The following is an 18826-nucleotide window of genomic DNA, read 5'->3' as shown; positions in this document are numbered from 1 at the left end:
GGGCCCCTGGGCTGACCTAGTCCTGCCCCGGATGGATGGTAAGCCAGCAGCTGAGCAGCTCAGCACCTTTCCCCAGCTGCCCAGGTCGGCTCATGCCGTGTCTTCTGAGGGGTGTTGGGCACTGTGCAGACAGTGCTTTTCTGTCTGCTTTTCTAGAGCAGCGAATTGGAAGTTGCCTGTATTGTGCCTGTACCACCTGCAAATTCCTAGGGAGAGCAACTGGAGAGGAACCCTCCCCCCAGGGGTGGGGTGCCAGCCCGAGGCCTCCCATCTAGCTGTCCTGGGCTCCTGGCCTCATCCTGGGGAGGCCTCTGCCACGGAGGCCTGATGGACAACTCTGCCAGCTCCCTGCTTTAGGACTGCCCATGCATGGCTGTGGTCCAAGCAGGTCACCAGAAATCCTCAAGGGGCTTCAGGCCCCAGCTTACCCAGCTCTCCACGAGCATCTGACACGTAAGGAAACTGAGGCCAGGAGATGGCTGCCTCACTTTGCACAAGCACTGGGCTCCGACCCTGCTCGTTCTCAATGATGATGTGAGGGTGGCCGAGCCTGCTGAGGAAAGACAGGCCGCCCGTGACGGGGCTGAGTGGGCAGGGCCCTTGGGGCAGTGCCATCCCCTCCATGTCTGGGTGCAGCTCTCTGTGGGGACATGCCGGCAGTGGGGAGGGGAGGGCATGGATGGGAGTTGGAGCCTTGGGAGCACCGGAAGGTCCATTGAGGGTGGTCCCTTGTCCCTCCCTTGGTGCTGTCTGGGGCTCCCCACCCCTGCCCAGGGCTGGGTGCCCTCACTGTGGAGAGGGCACTGCAGACACTGGGCTGGGGAAGCAGGCTGGACAGCAGGGTCACAGGCCATCTGAAAACCACTTTGTCCGAGGAGAGGGCCTGGGCAGACTCTGCTTCGGGTTGCTGGTGCTGCAGGAGGAAAGTGGTTTCTTGGCGGCTAGGTGTCTCATATGGCAGTAGCTAGACTATGTTACTGAAGACTTGAAAGCAAACGAGGCATGGAAGCCTCACAGCTGGCCTTCTGTGTGGAGGAGGCCTGTCCGTGTAGGGAGGCTGAGGCAGGGAAGGCTCTGGGTGGAATTGGGGGGCACGACACCTGTCTCCTCCCAGCCCCGGGCCTTGGCCTGCAGGGAAGGCGCCTCTGTTGATGGAAGCCTCACTCAGAGGTGGAGGGACCACTGGGCCTCGCGGCAGGCTGAGGGAGAGCCAGGGGCATGTAGGATTCAGTTCCAGCTCTCAGGCATGGCCACACAGTCCCTTGGTCCAGCAGGTGTTGCCCATCACGTGCCCAGGCCGGAGTGAGAGCCAGTGGCACTTTTCAGTGTTTGGCCAGCAGGCCCGAGTGGCCAGGGTGAATGTCCTGTGGCTCCTAAGGGACTGCAGGTCTAGGAGTTGCTGAGGTGCCCCCCGACCCCGAGCTTCCTGCCTGGCCTTGGCCTCCCCTGTCTGTGCTTCTGGAATATTTGCACTGGTCTAGCCAGGCCAGATTCATTAGGAACTCAAGATTCTCGCAAAGAAAAGTTGTTTCCAAAGACGTCTTGTCTCTGTTGTATCTGGGGGCAGGGTTGGCAGATGTGGGAAAGCAGGGGGTGAGGGGAGCTGGAGAAATTGGACTTGTGAGGCATGAAAGTATGAGAACCTGAAGGTGAGCAGTTACTTTGATTTCTGGGATTTGTGCTTTACAAGGACTCTAGTCGCTGGGGAAGAAATGGCTGGACCTGGGGCAGCAGAGCTGAGGCTGCTCCTGGGGACGCTCCTCTAGAAGGGCCTGGAGGCAGGATCCATGGGGTCTCCTTGCAGCTCATCTGTGCGGGGAGGTCAAGGTTGCAGGCTGCATGGTCCCTAGGACCCTGGTCTGCCCTGGGTCTCGACCTGGAGGCATCATTCAACTGTGGCCCCTGATGGAACACAGGTCAATGGGAACAGAGGGCAGACCTGTGAGCTGACCACCCCTGGCTGCCCTGTGCTCCAGCCCTGTCTCTCCCAGGCCCTCAGAGCTGGTGGCAGGGATAGGCTCCTTCCCTCCACACACACAGGTCTGGTGCTCAAGTTAGGTGTGAAGAAAGGAAATTATCTGTGTCTTCAAACCCCCAGGGGGTAGAGGGGTAGGAGGGTAGGGGATCGGGAGTCACCAAGAGGTCCCTGGTACATCCTGGTGCGGGAGGCATTCTCCTTTGCTGTCCTCAGAAACCATCCAGCCAACTCAGCACTGGTCTCGGCAGATCACGAATGACACCCATGCACAGCTGTGGCCCCTTACAAGCCCCCAAACACATCACCGGCCCTCCTGCCTCCACTGTCCCATCTGCAGTGGATGGGGAAGGAGGCTTCACCATGACTCTGTGTCCTCTAGGAGGACAGCATGTTAAAAAGTAAGGGATGAGTGTGCTAGCCTCTGGGCTGTCACCATGTGGAAAGGGGCACATTCCCTCTGACGCCCTGCAGGAATATGATCCGGTGCCTTCCCCAAGCTGAAGGCCATGGCAGGTCTCCTAAGACGGCAGCCCGGCCAGAGACTTGTTCCAAACATGCATCTTCCTACAGGTGGGATGGCTGCTGCCGGGAGTACTGTTTGGGGTTGGGCTGGAGAAAAACACGCCCCAACAGAGTAGGGGTGATGCACATGACTTGAGATGTTGTGTCACAGGTGGTTTTCCCACCCAGGCTGGAATCCTGCATCCCACATCTCCAAGCACAAGGTGTTAACCTGGAGGCTCTGTGGGGGCGCTGGGTGTGGGGCCGGGGCAGTCAGGAAAGGACGGAGAGGAAAGCCCCAGAAACCCCAGGACCTTGGCCCCCTTGCCCCCACTCTCCCTTCCCGGGGAAGCGAAGACAGGAAACTTTCTAACAATTCAGATTTTTCTTTATTTATGAGGAATGTATATTGTTAGTCACGGTTATCAGGGGACACATCAAAGTGGAATCGTAAACCTGACTGCAGCCCCGGTAGCACCAAGTCTGTGCTTGGGCTCTTTCCAATCTGCTCTTGGAGTCACACCAGGACCCAAACCAACAGTCGCTCAACGAGAGTAAAGGAAATAGCTTCAAGCAGCGACAATTTTCACAAGTGATTATTCAGAGAATGCACAATAGCCACAGTTCAGACAAATCAACTACAAAGATCATTTTAAAAAAGGAAGAAGGGCGTCCTGGTTACTAAAAACAAAGATTTGACAAAAAGGTGAGCACTGTGGACAGGAGCTGTGCCCCGAGGGGCGCGGGGACACAGGCCGCACGTGGGCTCGTCTCCAGCACACACATGAGCACAGGATGCTGTGCCCCCTTCCTACGGCAGAAACCAGATGCGTCTCATCTGACCTTGGGCTGAGTGGGGCTCTGATGGAAATTCTAACACCCAAGATGGAGCAGAGGGTCTGGACGTTCTGTGGGGTCAGTAGGCCAGACCCTCCAGTCTGAAGAGCCTGGGGGACGAGCCACGTTGGGCAAGACAGGCCTCATGTGCCCCCAGCAGGTGCGCAGGATGGGGCCAGGCCCCTCCGCCCCATAAGTAGGCACCGTTTCCCTACCAGTTCCTTGAGACACCTGGCTGTTCCACAGAGATCTTTAGTATACTTTAAAAAAACTTGAATGTTTCTTTTTTCTTTTAATTTTGGTCAATTTTTGGTCAAAAGCACAGAGGAAATAGTAGCCACAAGAACAAAAGTGTGGGTGTATCTACCACTGAAGAGGAGGGCCAGACAGGGTGGCCTTGTCAGTAGTCTGTGGGGTGTAGGGGCGGAGGGAAAATCATGTGAGGGCACAGGCCCGGGTGCTGTCAGGCAGTGAAGGGGGCACCCCTGGAGGTGGGGTGTGGCTGATGCAGGATCGAGCCAGCCTCCAGAGACACTGTAGGCTCTGACCCTGGGAGTCACCACAAGCCTGAGGTATGGACGGGGAGGGGGAGGTGGGGGTCCCGGCTCACAGGGTTTTAACTGCTGTTGAGCATCCATCCTACAAAGATTCCCTGATAGGCCAGGAGACCTCAGGCCATGGCTGGCCCTTCTGAAGCAAGCTGGCAAACAGGAGCACTTGATAAATGGAAAATTAGGTCTGACTTTAAATTCTGTGCAATTACAGATTATCTGTAGCAGTTAAGAATCAACATTTATGACATTTTTAAAAACTCCTAATTTACCCATGACTTGGTCAACTTTCTCAGGTGCAGTCATGAGGGTACTGGGTGGTACAGTGATCTGACCCAACATGATTGATCTGCCCTGATTCTAAGTCCTGATTATCTGAGCCAAGGACTTGCCCTGCAAGAACCCTTGCTGTGCACTGGGATCTGTGCCCTGCTGGCCTGACAAATCCATAGGAATGCTTCTGGAGGACAGCTGAGCTGGCGGTGTCGTGAGGCATGTCTGTGCTCCCTGGGGCGGACGGTGTCACCCCATGGGGCGTTTGCTACGGCAGGGGCCACCCCTAGGCCTTGCTGGCCCTCTCGGCAGCCCAGCCCTCCCTGCTGGCTAAAGTGCAAGACCCTAAGGTCACTGGACATCACCTGCAGACTCGGGACGTGCCCGCCCTGGGAATTAATGAACCGCAGTTTTACAACCATGTCCTTGTGTATTTCACCGAATTCTGTAAGTTCACCTCTTATGATCTTGGAGGAAAAGGAGAAGCTTAGTGATCATGAGGGAATTGCAAAAGGGCAGAGGGGAGACGGAGGGGCCTGCAGAATCACCAGTGAAACCTCTGGCCCTGCAGAACTCAGCACAGATGGCGGATGGGGGCCTGACCTGGAGGGTGAGAGTTGGTGCAGCAAACACACGGCAGAGGACGTGGACACCGAAGTGGGGCTGAGCGGGAGGTGGGCCATAGGCCCTCGTGCTTGTGCAGCAGGAGAAGACGGGCCTCCCTTGCCACAGAAAGGGCAGGGGGCTGGTGGTTCTCAGGGTCATCAATCTGCTCCCACCAAAAAATTAAAAAAAAAAAAAAAAGAAAAAAGGAAAAGACAAGGATCCCCTCCCTTCCCCGAGACTGAAGAGATGAGGAAGCTATGGCCCAGCTGTGTGGCCCCCCGGCCCCGGCCCCCCTCACACGGGGCAGAGGTAAAAGTTCTTCTCCTCCTGGGGCTTGCTGATCCAGTTCCCGTAACCCATGTCCTTGAGGCTCTTCTTGAAGTAGTTCTTGGCGAGCTCATAGTCTCGGGCGGCTTTCTTGGCCTCGCCATACGAGAGTCTGAGAAGATCCCTGCGGTACCGGAACGAGCACAGCTTCTTGAACAGGAGGAAAATGTTCTTCTTGGAGACACGTGACAGTTCATTCCGTGGCCTGGGGGACGGAGGCGCTGGTGAGTCCCCGGGGTCCAGAGAAGGGGGGGGGCTTGTGGGAGGCATGTGGGGGGGGGGCATGGTGGATTGGGCCTCACCCGTCCACGGTGCCTCGGGTCCCATCCAGGATCTCGAGGTCGTAGCCGTCAGCCAGGCACCAGTTCACGCTCGTCTCCTTTGTCTTCCCGGACTGCCTCTTGGAGTCGTACACACTCACTCGGCCCACCTAGGAGTCCGGGGGTGGGAGGGAGAAGATGGAGGCCTTCTGGGAAGTCCTGCTGCAGGGATTCAGGGCCCCTGGGGCAGAGGGGGCAGCTGGGGGTCTTTCTCCTGGTCTGGGATGCTGTTTGGTGAACCCTAACTGTATGCAAATATGCTGCAACCTAAGAAGCAAGCCCCTGGTGTCCGAGAGTGCAGAGGACCAGCTCCCGGGAAACCCACGACATTCCTCCCCTGCCCACAGTGAAGGTCAAGGGAAAAGGGAGGGAGCACCTTGGGGTGGTTGACAATGAAGGGGGGCCGCAACCCGTCCTCAAAGGCACTACCGTCCCTCGTCACACGGCAGCAGATGGCACGAGTCAGATGTCCTTGGCTGAACAGGTAGCCTGTGAGGAAATGGAGGTGTGTGCCCCTGTGTTTGCGCCGGGTGTTGCTGAGAGGTTTATGGGGGGCAAAGAGGGGGCTGGGGAGTGCTGTTGAGACAGAGGTGGCACCCTCATTGGCAGGCCTCGTGGGTGGGGCTGCACAGGGCATGTGTCCACTCAAGCCACAGGCACAACACATCGGGCTCCAGGCTGGGGGCAGGGGGTGGGGGTTGGCAGTGGCAAGGAAGCCCAGACCCTGCGGCAGTCTCTGTCACTGGGCAGGCAGGCAGCGATGGGCCCTTACCCAGAGTGACTGACTTGAGATACACGGGCTGCAGGAAGTGGGTTAGCAGCGCCCCCTGAAGGCCCAGCACGTTCCAGCGAAGGATCTTGTCACTGCATGACATGGTGCGGAGCCTCTCCCCAAGCCGGATGCCGTCCCACGTGGGCACAATGTCACTGGACTCCACGGGAATCGTGCCTTCCCCTATGGAGTGACTTGGTTAGAGCCACAGGGACGCTGGGGGTGCTGGGGCCAGACCACTCCCCAGTGCGGGGTTGATGGCCCTCATGCTGGGACCAAGGCTGCTCACTGAGCCACTGTTCACAGATTCCTCAGCATCTACTATGCACCAGACATTGGACTCAGTGCTGTGGCCCACAGCTAGCAAAACTGGAAGATCCCCATGCTCCTGGGATGTATGTGGGGGTGAGGCAGCAGAAAGGGGCAGAGAAATGGTAAGCCAGCAAAACCATACAGACATGAGAACTCTGAACAGTGCCAGAAGACTGGGAGGGAGTGATGGTGCAGATGGCAGGGGGCTTCTGGGTGGAACTGCCAGGGTAGCAAAGACAAAGGAGAAGCAATGGCTGAGTAAGAGGGTTTCAGACACGGAGAACAGCACAAGCCAAGGGCCTGAGGCACCGAGAGGTTCAGTTGTCCAGGCTGCTGACAAACAGCCAGTGGGCCTGAGCCATGTGCGTGTGTGTGTGGGTGTGGCTTGTGTGTGAAGTGTGGTGGGAAACTGCTATAGGGCACTGATTTATTTTAAATAACTTTATTGAGATACAACTTACCAATGTAAAGTGCACAGTTAAATGGTGTGTAGTATATTCACGGGGCATGTGGCCCTCCCCATGGTCCAGTTTAGAACTGTTCACCACCCTCTAAAGAAGCATCCTCGTCTCCACCAATCCCTTCCAGCCCAGGACCCAGGCAACCACAAATCTACTTTCTGTCTCTGCAGAAAGTGTCCCTATGTCCCAGATGTTTCACATAAACATAGCCACAGAATGTATGACCTTCAGTGACTGGCTGCTTTCTCAGGGCTGCACCGTGTGCATGAACCCTGTTTTGTTTGTTCACCCGTGGATAGACACTGGGATGGTTCCCACTCTCACTGTTATGAATAAGCATGCCCTAATGCTTATTAGGGGACGCGCCCTGGTCCTGGGGACGCGCCCCAGAGTAAGCTGCTGGGTCCTGGGCAGCTCTGTGGGTTTTGGACAAGGAGGTAACTAAGCTGAGGATGGGGGGCAGGCATGAGGAGCCCCCTTCCCTGGCCCGGGGGAGGAGGAGCCAGTACATCAGAGGGAACGATACACTTGGTGCCCACCTCCATGACTCCTTGCAGCTTGGTCCTGTATCCCTGCTGCCCACCCCCCAAGTGGTCCCCCCCACCCCGCCACAAAGATCAACTATAGGAAAGCGACCTGTCTCCAGCCAGGTTCCTGCCCTGAGCGCCAGGGGGGTGTCTCCATGCCCTGACTCGGAGATCTCCTTGACTAGCAGATTCAGCGTGGAATCCTGGCCCTCCTACACACCACCCCTGACCCCGGGTCAGCCCCCTCCCAGCAAACAGATCTTCAAGCTCTAGCAACCAACAGCAAAAGCCTGGCAGCTATGCCACATGCCTGTGATGGGCCTGGGGCTCCGTGGAGCCTTCCTGAGGGAAATAGGGCGGGCGAGTGTCACTCACCGTTCTCCACCTTGGTACGAAGCTTGCCTTGTTTGGGGTTCTCAAAGACAGGGTAATGGCGGGAATCTGTGCTCTCCACAGCACGGTCACTGCAGGACTTGTCAAAGAGGGCGCCATCCCCGCATGGGGCCGTGCTATAGAATAGGGGCATCTGTCAAAGTTCGCCTGTGGAGTGGGTCCCTCCAGTTTTCAGGGGCTTGAGAACAGCCAGGTGTGGTGGACACGAGGGGCCTTTCCAGAAGCCTCCCGCGGGCTGTACCTAGTGGTATTACCTCGATCACAGAGCTGAGAGTGGCTCAGTGAATGGCTCTGGGCCAGGAGCGTGTTTGGAGACCCAACCCTGGAGCCTGGCAGGGCCCACATGGCGGCCACAGACTATACAGACCTGATGTACAGATGGAACGAGACGCTCTTTTTTATTTGGAGCTTTTCTCCTCCCTTGGCAGGCTCAAAGATGCTCTCCTTTGCGGTCTGGGGGTTGTACTTCATCAGCTCACTGTAGAGAAACCTACGAGGGGAGCTCTGGCTAGGACAACAGCCCCAGTTCAGGGATGTGGCCCCAAAAAGGAAGCCCGAGAGGTGCTGGCTGTCCGCGGGTTCTCACGGGGGATAGGTGTTGGGGACCCCTTGTCCAGTGAAGCCAGCCTCTCAACCAGTTCATGTCTGCCAAGAGTGCCTTGCTCTGGCAGCCGTAGGGATCCCAGTGCCCAACCTGGGGGCTCTAGGGGGTTCCAGGCCCACGGGGCTGATGCCTCCCCAGGTAACCTACAGGGCCAGGCAGATGGGCCAGTGCATGGCCTCTTTACCCCTACAGCCCTGAGGACCAGGAGGTTACTGTGCGGTTTTTGAGAAAGGGGCTGAAGCAGAGGTGGAGGGAGGAGGGAGGCTGTAGACGGCGGGTTCCATGGCAGGGGCAGTCCAAGGCTCTGGTGGGGCCCCACTTGCCCACCTGATGAAGCCCCTCCGGGAGATGATCTCTGCATGGCAGTCGTTGACAGTCTCCCCCTTCAGGCTGAGAGAGTCCCCCTTCACACAGCGGTTCCCTGGAAGGCATGCAAAGCAAATGTCGTATTTCCAAGGGAAGAGAGGCTGAACAGGCAGGCTCTTTGTCTTTTTCTTTGGGAGAGAACGGGAGTGTGCATAGGGGAGGGAGAAGCAGATGCCCTGCTGAGCACAGAGAGCGCCCGGGATCCCAGGGGCTCTGTCCCACCTGCAGGAATCACAGACCTGTGCCCAGGCGCCCTGGGGACAGAGGCTATTGGTTAGGGGCTGAGGTCGGAGTGGGCCTCCTGCACCCCAGATGCACCCTCATGGCCCTCCAGGAGGCCCTCACTGACCTGTCCCCAGGCTGACCACCACCCCCAGGTCATCAGAGGCCTTCTTCATGATGACGGCGGCCAGGATCTTGCGGCCCAGCAGGGAAGGCTGGAAGCTATTAGTGAGGGCGTTGAAGCAGCGGTGGCTCAGCATGGCTATCTGGTCGTGGAAGGTGCTGCCGGTGAGGGGGAGCTGTGGGCACAAGGCTGTGTCAGGGCCGCTGCGCTGGGGCCTGGCAGGCCGAGAGCTCTCGGCCGAGCCGCCTTTCCCTCTCGCTGTGCTTGTCCCAGCTCTGCGTACCACCGAGGTACAAATGAAAGCCCAGGACTATGTCACAGGACAGCAAGTTAAGAGCCAACTCTACCCAGAGAGGAGTTAGCAGGACCCCCAAAAAAAGATAGCACCAAAAGTAGACGTCTTAACTGTCTTTGGCTGTGCTTCTGGGGACCTGGAGAGGAGGAGCATAGTTCTTCTGAGACTGGCCCCTGTCACTGGGGTTACCTCTGTGAAACCCATGCGCTCTGCCTTCTCGTTCTCCCCAATCAAGACGCGGAGGGCCGCATCTGCTGCTTCCTGCTTGCCTTGCTTCTTGCTGTGTGCGCAGACGGCTGGGAACCAGCGACCCCCAACTTTTGCCTGGTAAACGAACCTTTGGGATGAGAAGCAGGGGATAAAGACAAGCACCCGACCCGACAGCTGTTTCTAAGGCAGCGTTTCCCAGACTCAGGGCACCGGTGCCTGACACTTCTGATAGATCAGATACCACCTGCTCTCTTACCTACTGAGTATTTCTCTCTAAAATGACTTTGCTCAAACGTCAAACATTTCAAAAGGAAACTTTGAGCGCCATTAAGTCACCTGCGACAAATCAAGGGTGGCTCCAGAACTGGGTGACATCATTGTGCCCTTCAACGTGGACAAGGCACCAGCCCGCAGAGGCTCTAAGCCTCCACTGTAAAGGAGGTTATCAAGTACCAGGAGGGGTTTAGAGATAATGCCAAGTGCAGACTTTTCTTTGTACCCTAAGCAGAAAGGAGTGGGATGCTCTCTCCCTACTTGAATCACTGCTGTCTACTGCCCTACCTCTGAAGGTGCCAGATTCTTTTCCCTATTCACTTCCCGACAGGATGCAACGTGGAGTGGTCGAAAGGTCATGATCTGCTATACAGAAGGACCTCAGCTTTCCACCAGCCAAGGTCTCAGAATCGTAGTGTACAACCACATCCTGAACTGCTGGGGGGGGAATTCCACTTTGGATAATCCACCTGCATGTGAGGCTTCATTTTCGACATTCACTGGCTCAGGCTGTAAAAGGAATCAACCTTCATGTTCACACCAAGCTTCCCACGATGCCCTGCTCATCCTATGTGGCTGCGTGCCTGTGCACCTTCCTCTGCCAGCAGGTGTGTGGGGGCTGGTGGCTGCAGGAGGCTCCATGAAGGAGAGGGACGTGGCATGAGAAAGGCCAGAAAGCAGTGGGGGGCCAAACTGGGCAGGACCTTTGCCTGAGACTCGAGGGAACCTCATGCCTGTTCCATGTGTTTGAAACGAACATGAATTCTATACACAAAGATACACACACACACACACACATACAGAGGCAGGCTCCCCACAGAGACCTCGTGGGCTCAGCTCCAGACCATGGCAATAAAGCCAGTATCACAATAAAGCAAGTCAAATAAATGTTTTGGCTTCTGGGTACCCATAAAAGTCATGTTTACACTACACTGAGTCTCTCAGGTGTGCAATAACTTTAGTTCTAAAAAAACAATATATATTCCTTAATTCAAAAGAACTTTATTGCTAAGAAAAAAAAAGGCTAACCATCAATTGCACTTTTAGCAGGTTGTAATCACTGATCAGATTACTCACTGTAATAATGGAAATTATTGGGAGAATCACCACAATGTGACAGAGACACAGAGTGAGCAAATGCTGTTGGGCTGCTCGATGCAGACTTGCCACAAACCTTCCATCCATAAAAGATCCCAGCGCCTGTGAAGCTGTGATAAGCAAAGCGCAGTAAAATGAGGTGTGCCTGTATGTGTACCGAACTATACATGGTACAGGTTGTGGTCATGGAGCTGGAACCCTTCACGCTGCACTGGGCTCTACAGCAGCCGCAGGGAACCCAAGGTTAACCTTTTCCTGGACTGAGGGGCACAGTGAGCTCAAGAAGCAAAGACACAGAAGGTGAGGAGAGGTGTGGTGGTGAGGGGCGCAGGGGCCATCATAATTGGGAATGGCTGTGGCATGCAGGGGTGAGGGAGGGAGGTGGTGCATGGAAGAGGGCACAAGGCATGGGGAGGGGGCTGGGTCCCTCACACCTGTGCAGATGCAGGCAGGAGGGTTTGACCATGGAAAGATAAGGTATCTGTCATATCATCGATGCTATTTCTCAAGTGTGATGGGAGTCATTGTTTAGAGTAAGGAAGGGGGGTTTTGGTGGGAATCCGAAGAGAGCAAAGGGTCGACCATGGTTTTCTTACAGTGGGAAAGAGAATTTAGTAATGAAAATAGCGAAAACGCCGAAGGGGGCCAGTGGGGATGGGGAGCAAGAGACAGTCCCCATTAAAAAAAAAAAAAAAAAAAGACAGTTCCCAGGAAGGCTTTCTGCGGCCAGTATAGACACCCAGCCTCCCGCCACAGGCTTTGGGGTTAACCAGCCCCTTCCCACGACTTCTGGCTTTCTCTTCGCCATCCCCAGGTCCTTCCTAGGTCAGGCCACACCAAGCGGATTCTTGACTTGAGGTCTTTTCAACATGCAACATAGGAGGCCTTACTGATTCAAATCTGGCTCCTGTCCAAAGGGAACATAGTCCATAAACATTCTCTGAGTGAACAGAGGGGAGGGTCTGGAGAACCATGCATCCAACACACAGAACCCAAGGCTGGTTTGCTTGCAGGGTGTGAAGGGGGTAGAGACGATGATTCACACCTAGGTTTTTGGCCTGAGCAACTGGGTGGATAGTGAGGGCACCTATGGAAATGGGAAGGACCAGGGGAAAAGAGGGTAAAGAGGGTAAAGAGCCCAAGAGCTCTATTTGGGGCATGTCAGACCAGACAGGTCCAGGGGAAGCGCCAGGAAGCTGGAAGGGAGTCCGGGGCCACACTATACACCTCGTGCTTTCTGGCAGGGATGTGCCAAAGTCCTGATGTCCAGGTTGCCAAGAAGGATAGAGAGAAGGGAAGACAGAGGGTGAGTGTGTGTGTTCTGCCAGTGGGCCAGTGACGGTGGCCACAGGGGCAGTGCCCGGCCCCTGCCCTGAGGTGCCTGGGCACTGCTGCAGGGTGCGGGGTGCAGGGCCGGGGGACATCTGCCATGTTCAGGGGCAGTCCCCATGCCCTCCACCTGGCTCACAGGAAGTCCTTGGCAGGGTTTTACGGAAGGCAAAGAGGAGATGGACAGCACGCATGTATGCAGAGTGAGGATGATGACCTGGGAGGGCCACTGAGTGCCAAGGGCAGGCGGGGAGCAGGCCTCGCGGAGCCTGCACACCCACAGCAGGGGCACAAGGGCCTTCCCTGGTGCCTTGGGTCCATGTGCGAGATGCCCTTCTCATCATGGTGATGCTCTTACATGCAAGGTCAGTAAAAGCCACAAGGACATGAATGGAAGTTCATGTCAACAGAAACAGAAAACGTACACACATGAAGAAATGAGTAACATCCCTTTACTATGAAGACAAATTTAAAATAAGACCACTTTGTGAGCTTTTCTCCTTCAACGACCTTTCAAAATCAAGCAGTTTGTTACCACACAGGTAAAAATTCAAACAGTGAAGAACATGTCAGGAGAATGTCCCTCATTTCCTGAAGCAAATGCTGTGGCTGCTTTCCACCCCTGCAGAGAGGACTCTGCTCACCGCCCTGTGCACACCCAGCCTGCTGCTTCTAAGCACCGTGGCCCAGACGGCGGCACACGCATGCGTACACTCACACGGCTCTGGCTCGGGGCCACGTGCTGCTCCATGCCAGGTGGGTGCCCGGTCCAGCAGGCCTGCAGATGGCAGAGGCCAGAGATGCCCTTACAGACAGCACCCTCACCACTCTCGGCCGAAGCACCAGGACGAGAGACATCATAGACACTGTGAGCTTGCAGACGGTTGCCTCCCTTACAGGTGAGGCTGAGCACCATCCCTGTTAATACATCTCCAAGCTTTCCTGGGAGCATACAGTTCGCACACTTGGTTCTCCCACTGAATTGGAAAAGAACTCCTTCTGAAAGAAATGAGCCCCTAATGTTTCATCCTCAGGCGGTTCTTTGTAGACACACCAAGTCTCCTGACAGCCACACCTCCATCTTTTTCCTTCTGACTTTATATCTTGAGTGGAAAGGCTTTGCTGCTCCAAAACTCTAAAACTAAAAGCCCTGCTTTTACCTAGAGACTTTATGATTCTATGTATATATTTTTAAGATTTTATTATTAAGCAATTTCTACACCCAACATAGGGCTCGAACCCATAACACCAAGATCAAGAGGCACGCGCTCCACCAACCGAGCTGGCCGGGCGCTCCCGTGCAGCTGGAGACACCACACCACGCGACATCTTTTGTTGAGATGCGGCAGGCAGCTTCCCCAGCCCCCACCCACAGCCCTGTCTGCATCCGTGTCTGCTGTGAGGGGCTCCATGAGGCTGAGCTCTCCCTGCTTCCGCCCACCGGCCAATGCGCCACAGACCGTGCAGCTCATCCCTCCATCAGAACTTTCTGGCTACTCTCCCACATGGACTTTTCATATGAATCTGGGAATCAGGTCTTCCAGGTCTAAAATAAAGAAATCAATTCTGCCACTGACTTTACTGGGATCATGTGAAAGGCAAAGACTAACCTGGGGACAGCTGTGCTCTCCTATCTGATCACAGAGCATCAGAGCCTGCATGTTTCCTGCTCAGAATGTGCCAAGGTCTTATATCTGCTTAGTTGCTATTGCAAATAGGCTTTCTTCTACTTTATCTTTGAATTGCTGACTACTACTTCCTGTGGAGAAGTTCCGAAGTTTTTAGTTATTTCACAATTCCCTGCTTTCCTGACTTCCCCTCTGGCTCTGATATTTCTTCCCGCTTCTCACATACAGTTCAGGTACTCGATCACAGCATTTGCAAATGACGGAAGCTTCCCATCCCCACGTCCTCTGTCTTAACAGATGGCATCAGATGGTGGTGCCAACGCACTGAGAAGTAACAAGGACACGGGTATCCACGTGTCCCCTGGCTACTGGGAACAGCTCTGGTTCACCATGAAATAAGCTGCTGGCTTTTGACTTCAGACGCACTTTTTTTTTTACCATTGTCCAACCCATACAGACTAATCTTTGCATGGCACTGAGACACCACCTCTCACATTTTACAACGGCAAAATAAAAATTTTGAATCAGAAATCCCGTCTCCAAAAGTCTGTGTTATGCCACTCCCCTTTTACTAAAGACCTATAGAAGTACTTGTTTCCACCACAACCAAAAGAAATCTGAAGACGGTTTTTGCTTTTACGGAAAAAGGCAAGAAGTGAAAATAGCGTTCAGCGCTGGTTGGACAGCAATTTCAAAGGAATGCTCTCTTTGTTGACTGCGGGGGAGACCTGTGGTTCCATAGTGATCATGGCCAAGGGGACGGGCCATTCTTTACTGCCGATGGAAGCATAAACTGGTATAATCTCATTAGAGGAAAATTCGGCAATGTTTATCAAAGTTTAGCTGCATCTGAAGATGTTATTCACAGCAGCACTGTCTGTAATAGTAAAGCATGGAAAGGATCCACATATTGGTCACTGGGGCTAGTGGCAGCATTTGCCTGTGCCCTGGGACGCTACAGGAGCAATTTCATGCAAGGAACAGAAGGTGCTATGGAAAACATCCTGAGATTATTCTGTTAGATACAAAAAAGCAAGGCAGGTATGAATGCACATATGTGCTTCCCTGTAACAAAAGGGGAAATGTGCCAGCGTGGCTGGCGTTTGTATGAAGATGCTCTGGAAGGATGCACAGACATGTGAAGTTATCACATTTTGTTGTGTTGGGACGCCTAGGAGGGGAGAGCAAACAAAACCCTTAAAAAAACTGTACATGCCCTATTGCCCAGAAATCCCTCTCCTGAAAATGTCTGCCTTGGACATGCCTGCACATGCGAGCAGACTCAGACACGGAGAGTGCTTCTAGGAGCAAGACATTGTCCAACCCACATGGTGCTGGATGCTGCTTAAATCCGTAATGAAAAGCCTTCGACACCAATAGCAATGTTCTCTTTCTTAAACTAGGTGGTGGATACGTGGGCGTCTGTTTTAGGAAAGACCTCTTGCTTGATAAAACAACTTTAAAGCTGTAAAAGTATCTATTCAACAAAACATGTGGCTGTAGGCGGTGCCTGGCCAGATCAGTCCACGGGGCGTGTGACTCTTGATCTTGGGCTCACAATGAGCCCACTTTGGGTGTAGAGTGTAGGTTTAAAAAAAAAAATTTCAGGAAAAATACAGAAATATGTAGCTATAAAAGAAGTCTGATAGGTGTGTGTATCTGAGATATGTGATGACCTTAAGTCTCAGTGGTAAGTAAGGGGGCCGGGTATAGGATGGAGAGAGCACTGATGCTTATTTTTTGTTTAAAAAGCAAAATGAAAAGAAAATGTACCAATATATGCATGGAAACTTCTAGAAGTACTCAAGAAACTGGTACCAGGATGAGTCTAGGGAGGAACCAGCACTGAGATAGAAAGGGTATTTTCTCTGCAGACGATTTCAACCAGCCTCAATGATTTCCTATGCATATACATATTCCTTTAAAAACTAAAATTAGCTAGAAACATTAAAAAGGAGCATACTTGCTGCAAGAGTGACTACTCTCTGGACGGCCACTGCGGGTCCTCTGGGGCCCACCCTCCCGGCACCGTGGTCCCACTGCCCTTCCTCACCCCCTCCCCAGGGTGCATGTGGCCGTGTTGGGGCCTGGACACTCACTTGGGCTCATGTGGAGGGCCGGACTGGTCGACCAACTTGAACTCAGCTGCAAAGCCGTGGGAGCGGGCGTACTCTAACAGGCCACCCACGGGGTTGGTGTTCAGGTATCTGACCAGCTCACCAATCCTCCTGACCTTGTTGGGCATCCCGGACTCCAGGTTATCAAACGACTCTGTGTTCGTGCCCCCGGGCTGAAGGAGAATTGGTCACACAGAGAGGAGCCATGAGCACTCTCGGACATGAAAAGGGATGCGCGGGTGGGCCTGAGCTGCGCGGTCGCTCCAACGGCCCACCTGGGTTTCAGAAGTGGCCGAGCTGGTTGCCTCTCCATGCAGAGCCTTCATGGCTTCCTCTGCGGCCATCTGCTTGGCCACCTTCTTGCTGGGGGCACTCACAGTGGGGAAAGTATGGGCTCCCATGGCGACACAGTACTGGAACCTGGCAAGAGAGCAGAAGGGCCAGGGTTAAAGAGGTGCTGACAGGAAAGACCCACCTCACCCCCGCTGGGCCATCCTCTACCACCTGGCACGGCTTCGCACCCATTGCCCCTGGGCCTTGGCCACACAGCTCCTCTGCCTCGACGAGTCAGCACCCTCCACCCTCCTCTGCCCCCGGCCTCTCAGCCTGGCTGACCCCAATGTAACATGTGAGCATCAAGCTGGCTGTGCCTCCTCCGGGGAGCCCTCCTCGTGAACACATCGGTGTGCGGAGCCGAGGCTGCCTTTCAGACTCGCCACCATAACTGCCAAGCTGAGAGTCTCCCTAGTGCTTGGTCCCTGCTTCGTCTTCTGAGTTCCTAATCCCAGACTGTCTGCTCCACAGCAGCAAGCATGCCTTGCGGCTCCCCACTTTCCATACTGCAAACAGGTGTGGCTGCTCAGTGGGTTAATCTGCCATCTCTCAGGAGGCAAGCAGAAGAATGTATCTCTCATCTGAGAAAACCTCAGTGGAGATACATGACACAAGAGATGTACTTGGGGTCATGGGCAGGGCCTTCTCTGGACAGGAGGCGGAATTCACAGGAACTCCCCAGCTTGTGCACACACTCAAGCAAGGTAGTGACGGGGTTCTTCCCAGAAAAGAAGGATGTCGCTGAAGGGGTGCTGGGCTGGGCCTCTGCAGTCTGGAGAGAACGAGACACAGGAGAAAGAGCTGAGAAACCACAGGCCAGGCCATCCTGGTAGAGAATGGTGAGGGCTGAGCTACCCGCAAGGGCTAGCTTTCCAAGGGAAGGGTGTTGAGGGGGTTTCTGGGCAGGAAAGGGTGAGCTACTGGAACGTTTTGGGTCTCATGTCTTATCTGCTAACAATGGAACTTGGATTGGGTCATCGTTAAGTTTGTTTCTAAGCCTGGAACCTGTAATTCCAGTTGGGCTGGGAGGTGGGCAAACAGGAATGCTGGGTGTGAGGGGGGAGTGCAGCTGAAATGGGGCTGAGGCGGGAGGGGGCCAGCTGCTTGCGTTCAGACCACCTGTGGCAGTCAGTTGACATGCCACTACATTGGGGATGTGGGCAGCACACAGCAGCCTCCCAGAGGGCAGGATGCCTACCTTCTCAGATCCCTTCTCCATGGAGCAGTCGTAGGGTTCTTCTGGTCTTCCACTGTCCTTGGCTCTCGCTTCCTCAAGCAGGATTGTCATGGCTTTGAGGGCTGCATCCTGCTTGGCTACCTTCTTGCTGCCAGCTTCAGCTGGGGGGAACTCTCGGCCACCAATGATGACTTGGAATTTAAATCTTGACAGAAAGTGAGTAGATGTGTGAGCACAGGCCCAGCCATCCCTGCCACCCTCTCCATAGGGCCCTGCACCCTGGAGCCTCCCCTGATACAGAGGGGCTCAGTCCCTGCCTTCCAGAAACAAAGCAGCCAGGGACTCTCTCCCCAGAGCTTTAGAGAGCAGACACAATGCAGGGGAGACCTGCTACCTCTTAGCAATGAGTTAAGACAGAAACTGTACAGAAGATGATGAGCTAAAATCACCACTACGGTCTTGGTTCTAAAGCAGGTGTGGTCGACTGGCCACCTCTAGGGCAGCTCCTAGAGGGAGTGAAGGTTCCTGAGCCTCATGCCCCAGACGCCCCAGACATCAGGCACCTGCCCATCCTTGGTGCCTGCTCCCAGCCCCGGCACTCTCACTGTCTAGTTGAGTCCCGCTACAGCTCCATGTCTGCAGCCTGAGCTGAATGGCGTCTCCCCTTGTTAGGCAGGAAACCAAGAAGCCTCCGGTTTAGGCCTCTGGACTTAGCTTGGACTTCCTGTGCTCAAGGTTTCAAATTTGTTTGGCTCTCTGTTCAATTTGGGATCTCATTTAAAAAGTAGGTCACATTTCTCATTTCCTGGGTCTTCTAAAATATCTGAATATGGCACCAATGTTTCTTACAGCTGGAGTCCAAAGAAAGGTTACCTACAATACCTACTACTCTCCCTCAGTTGTGGGGAAGGTGTGGAGGGGAAAAAAAGCACAAGTGCCACCCAACCTCTATCCAGAAGAGTCAGTCCTGGCCTGGTCTCCACACAGACACACCCTTCTTGGAACAGGTCTCCTGCAATGCCATCCCTGTCATGAAGACGGTTGACATAAGGAACGGGGGTCACAGCCGGGAAGCCATGCCCTTGGAAACCAGCCCGTGGCTAACGTAAAGGTTCATGGAACCGCACCCCACCCCCCCGGCCTGCTCTCTGGTGGTGGTGTACAGCCTCTATCCTGTGCTGCCAGCCCTGCC

General features: G+C 54.6%; 1 protein-coding gene across 7 annotated transcripts in view; it reads right to left on the bottom strand.

Annotated features, from left to right (window-relative positions):
- Nucleotides 1-2849: 2849 nt before the first annotated feature.
- Nucleotides 2850-18826, bottom strand: part of ADAR (adenosine deaminase RNA specific) — a 38745-nt gene continuing 22768 nt past the window's right edge. For 4 of the 7 annotated variants that reach the window (XM_055324541.1, XM_055324547.1, XM_055324542.1 and 1 more), the window contains 13 exons: nt 17656-17839; nt 17081-17229; nt 16400-16544; nt 16107-16297; nt 9581-9806; nt 9178-9349; nt 8790-8883; nt 8226-8348; nt 7841-7974; nt 6166-6348; nt 5770-5882; nt 5376-5503; nt 2850-5278 (listed from right to left, as the gene is read on the bottom strand). In XM_055324541.1, the coding sequence (XP_055180516.1) occupies nt 5041-5278; nt 5376-5503; nt 5770-5882; nt 6166-6348; nt 7841-7974; nt 8226-8348; nt 8790-8883; nt 9178-9349; nt 9581-9806; nt 16107-16297; nt 16400-16544; nt 17081-17229; nt 17656-17839 (2080 nt within the window). In that variant the 3' untranslated portion in view covers nt 2850-5040. The remainder of the gene's footprint in view (nt 5279-5375; nt 5504-5769; nt 5883-6165; nt 6349-7840; nt 7975-8225; nt 8349-8789; nt 8884-9177; nt 9350-9580; nt 9807-16106; nt 16298-16399; nt 16545-17080; nt 17230-17655; nt 17840-18826) is intronic. The other 3 variants (XM_055324545.1, XM_055324546.1, XM_055324544.1) reach the window with 2 other exon arrangements.

This window comes from Nyctereutes procyonoides, unplaced genomic scaffold, assembly GCF_905146905.1.
Source record: "Nyctereutes procyonoides isolate TBG_1078 unplaced genomic scaffold, NYPRO_anot_genome, whole genome shotgun sequence".
In the NCBI taxonomy this organism is placed as follows: Eukaryota; Metazoa; Chordata; class Mammalia; order Carnivora; family Canidae; genus Nyctereutes; species Nyctereutes procyonoides.
Note: the sequence above shows the minus strand (reverse complement) of the source record. Positions and strands in the feature narration are given on the sequence as shown.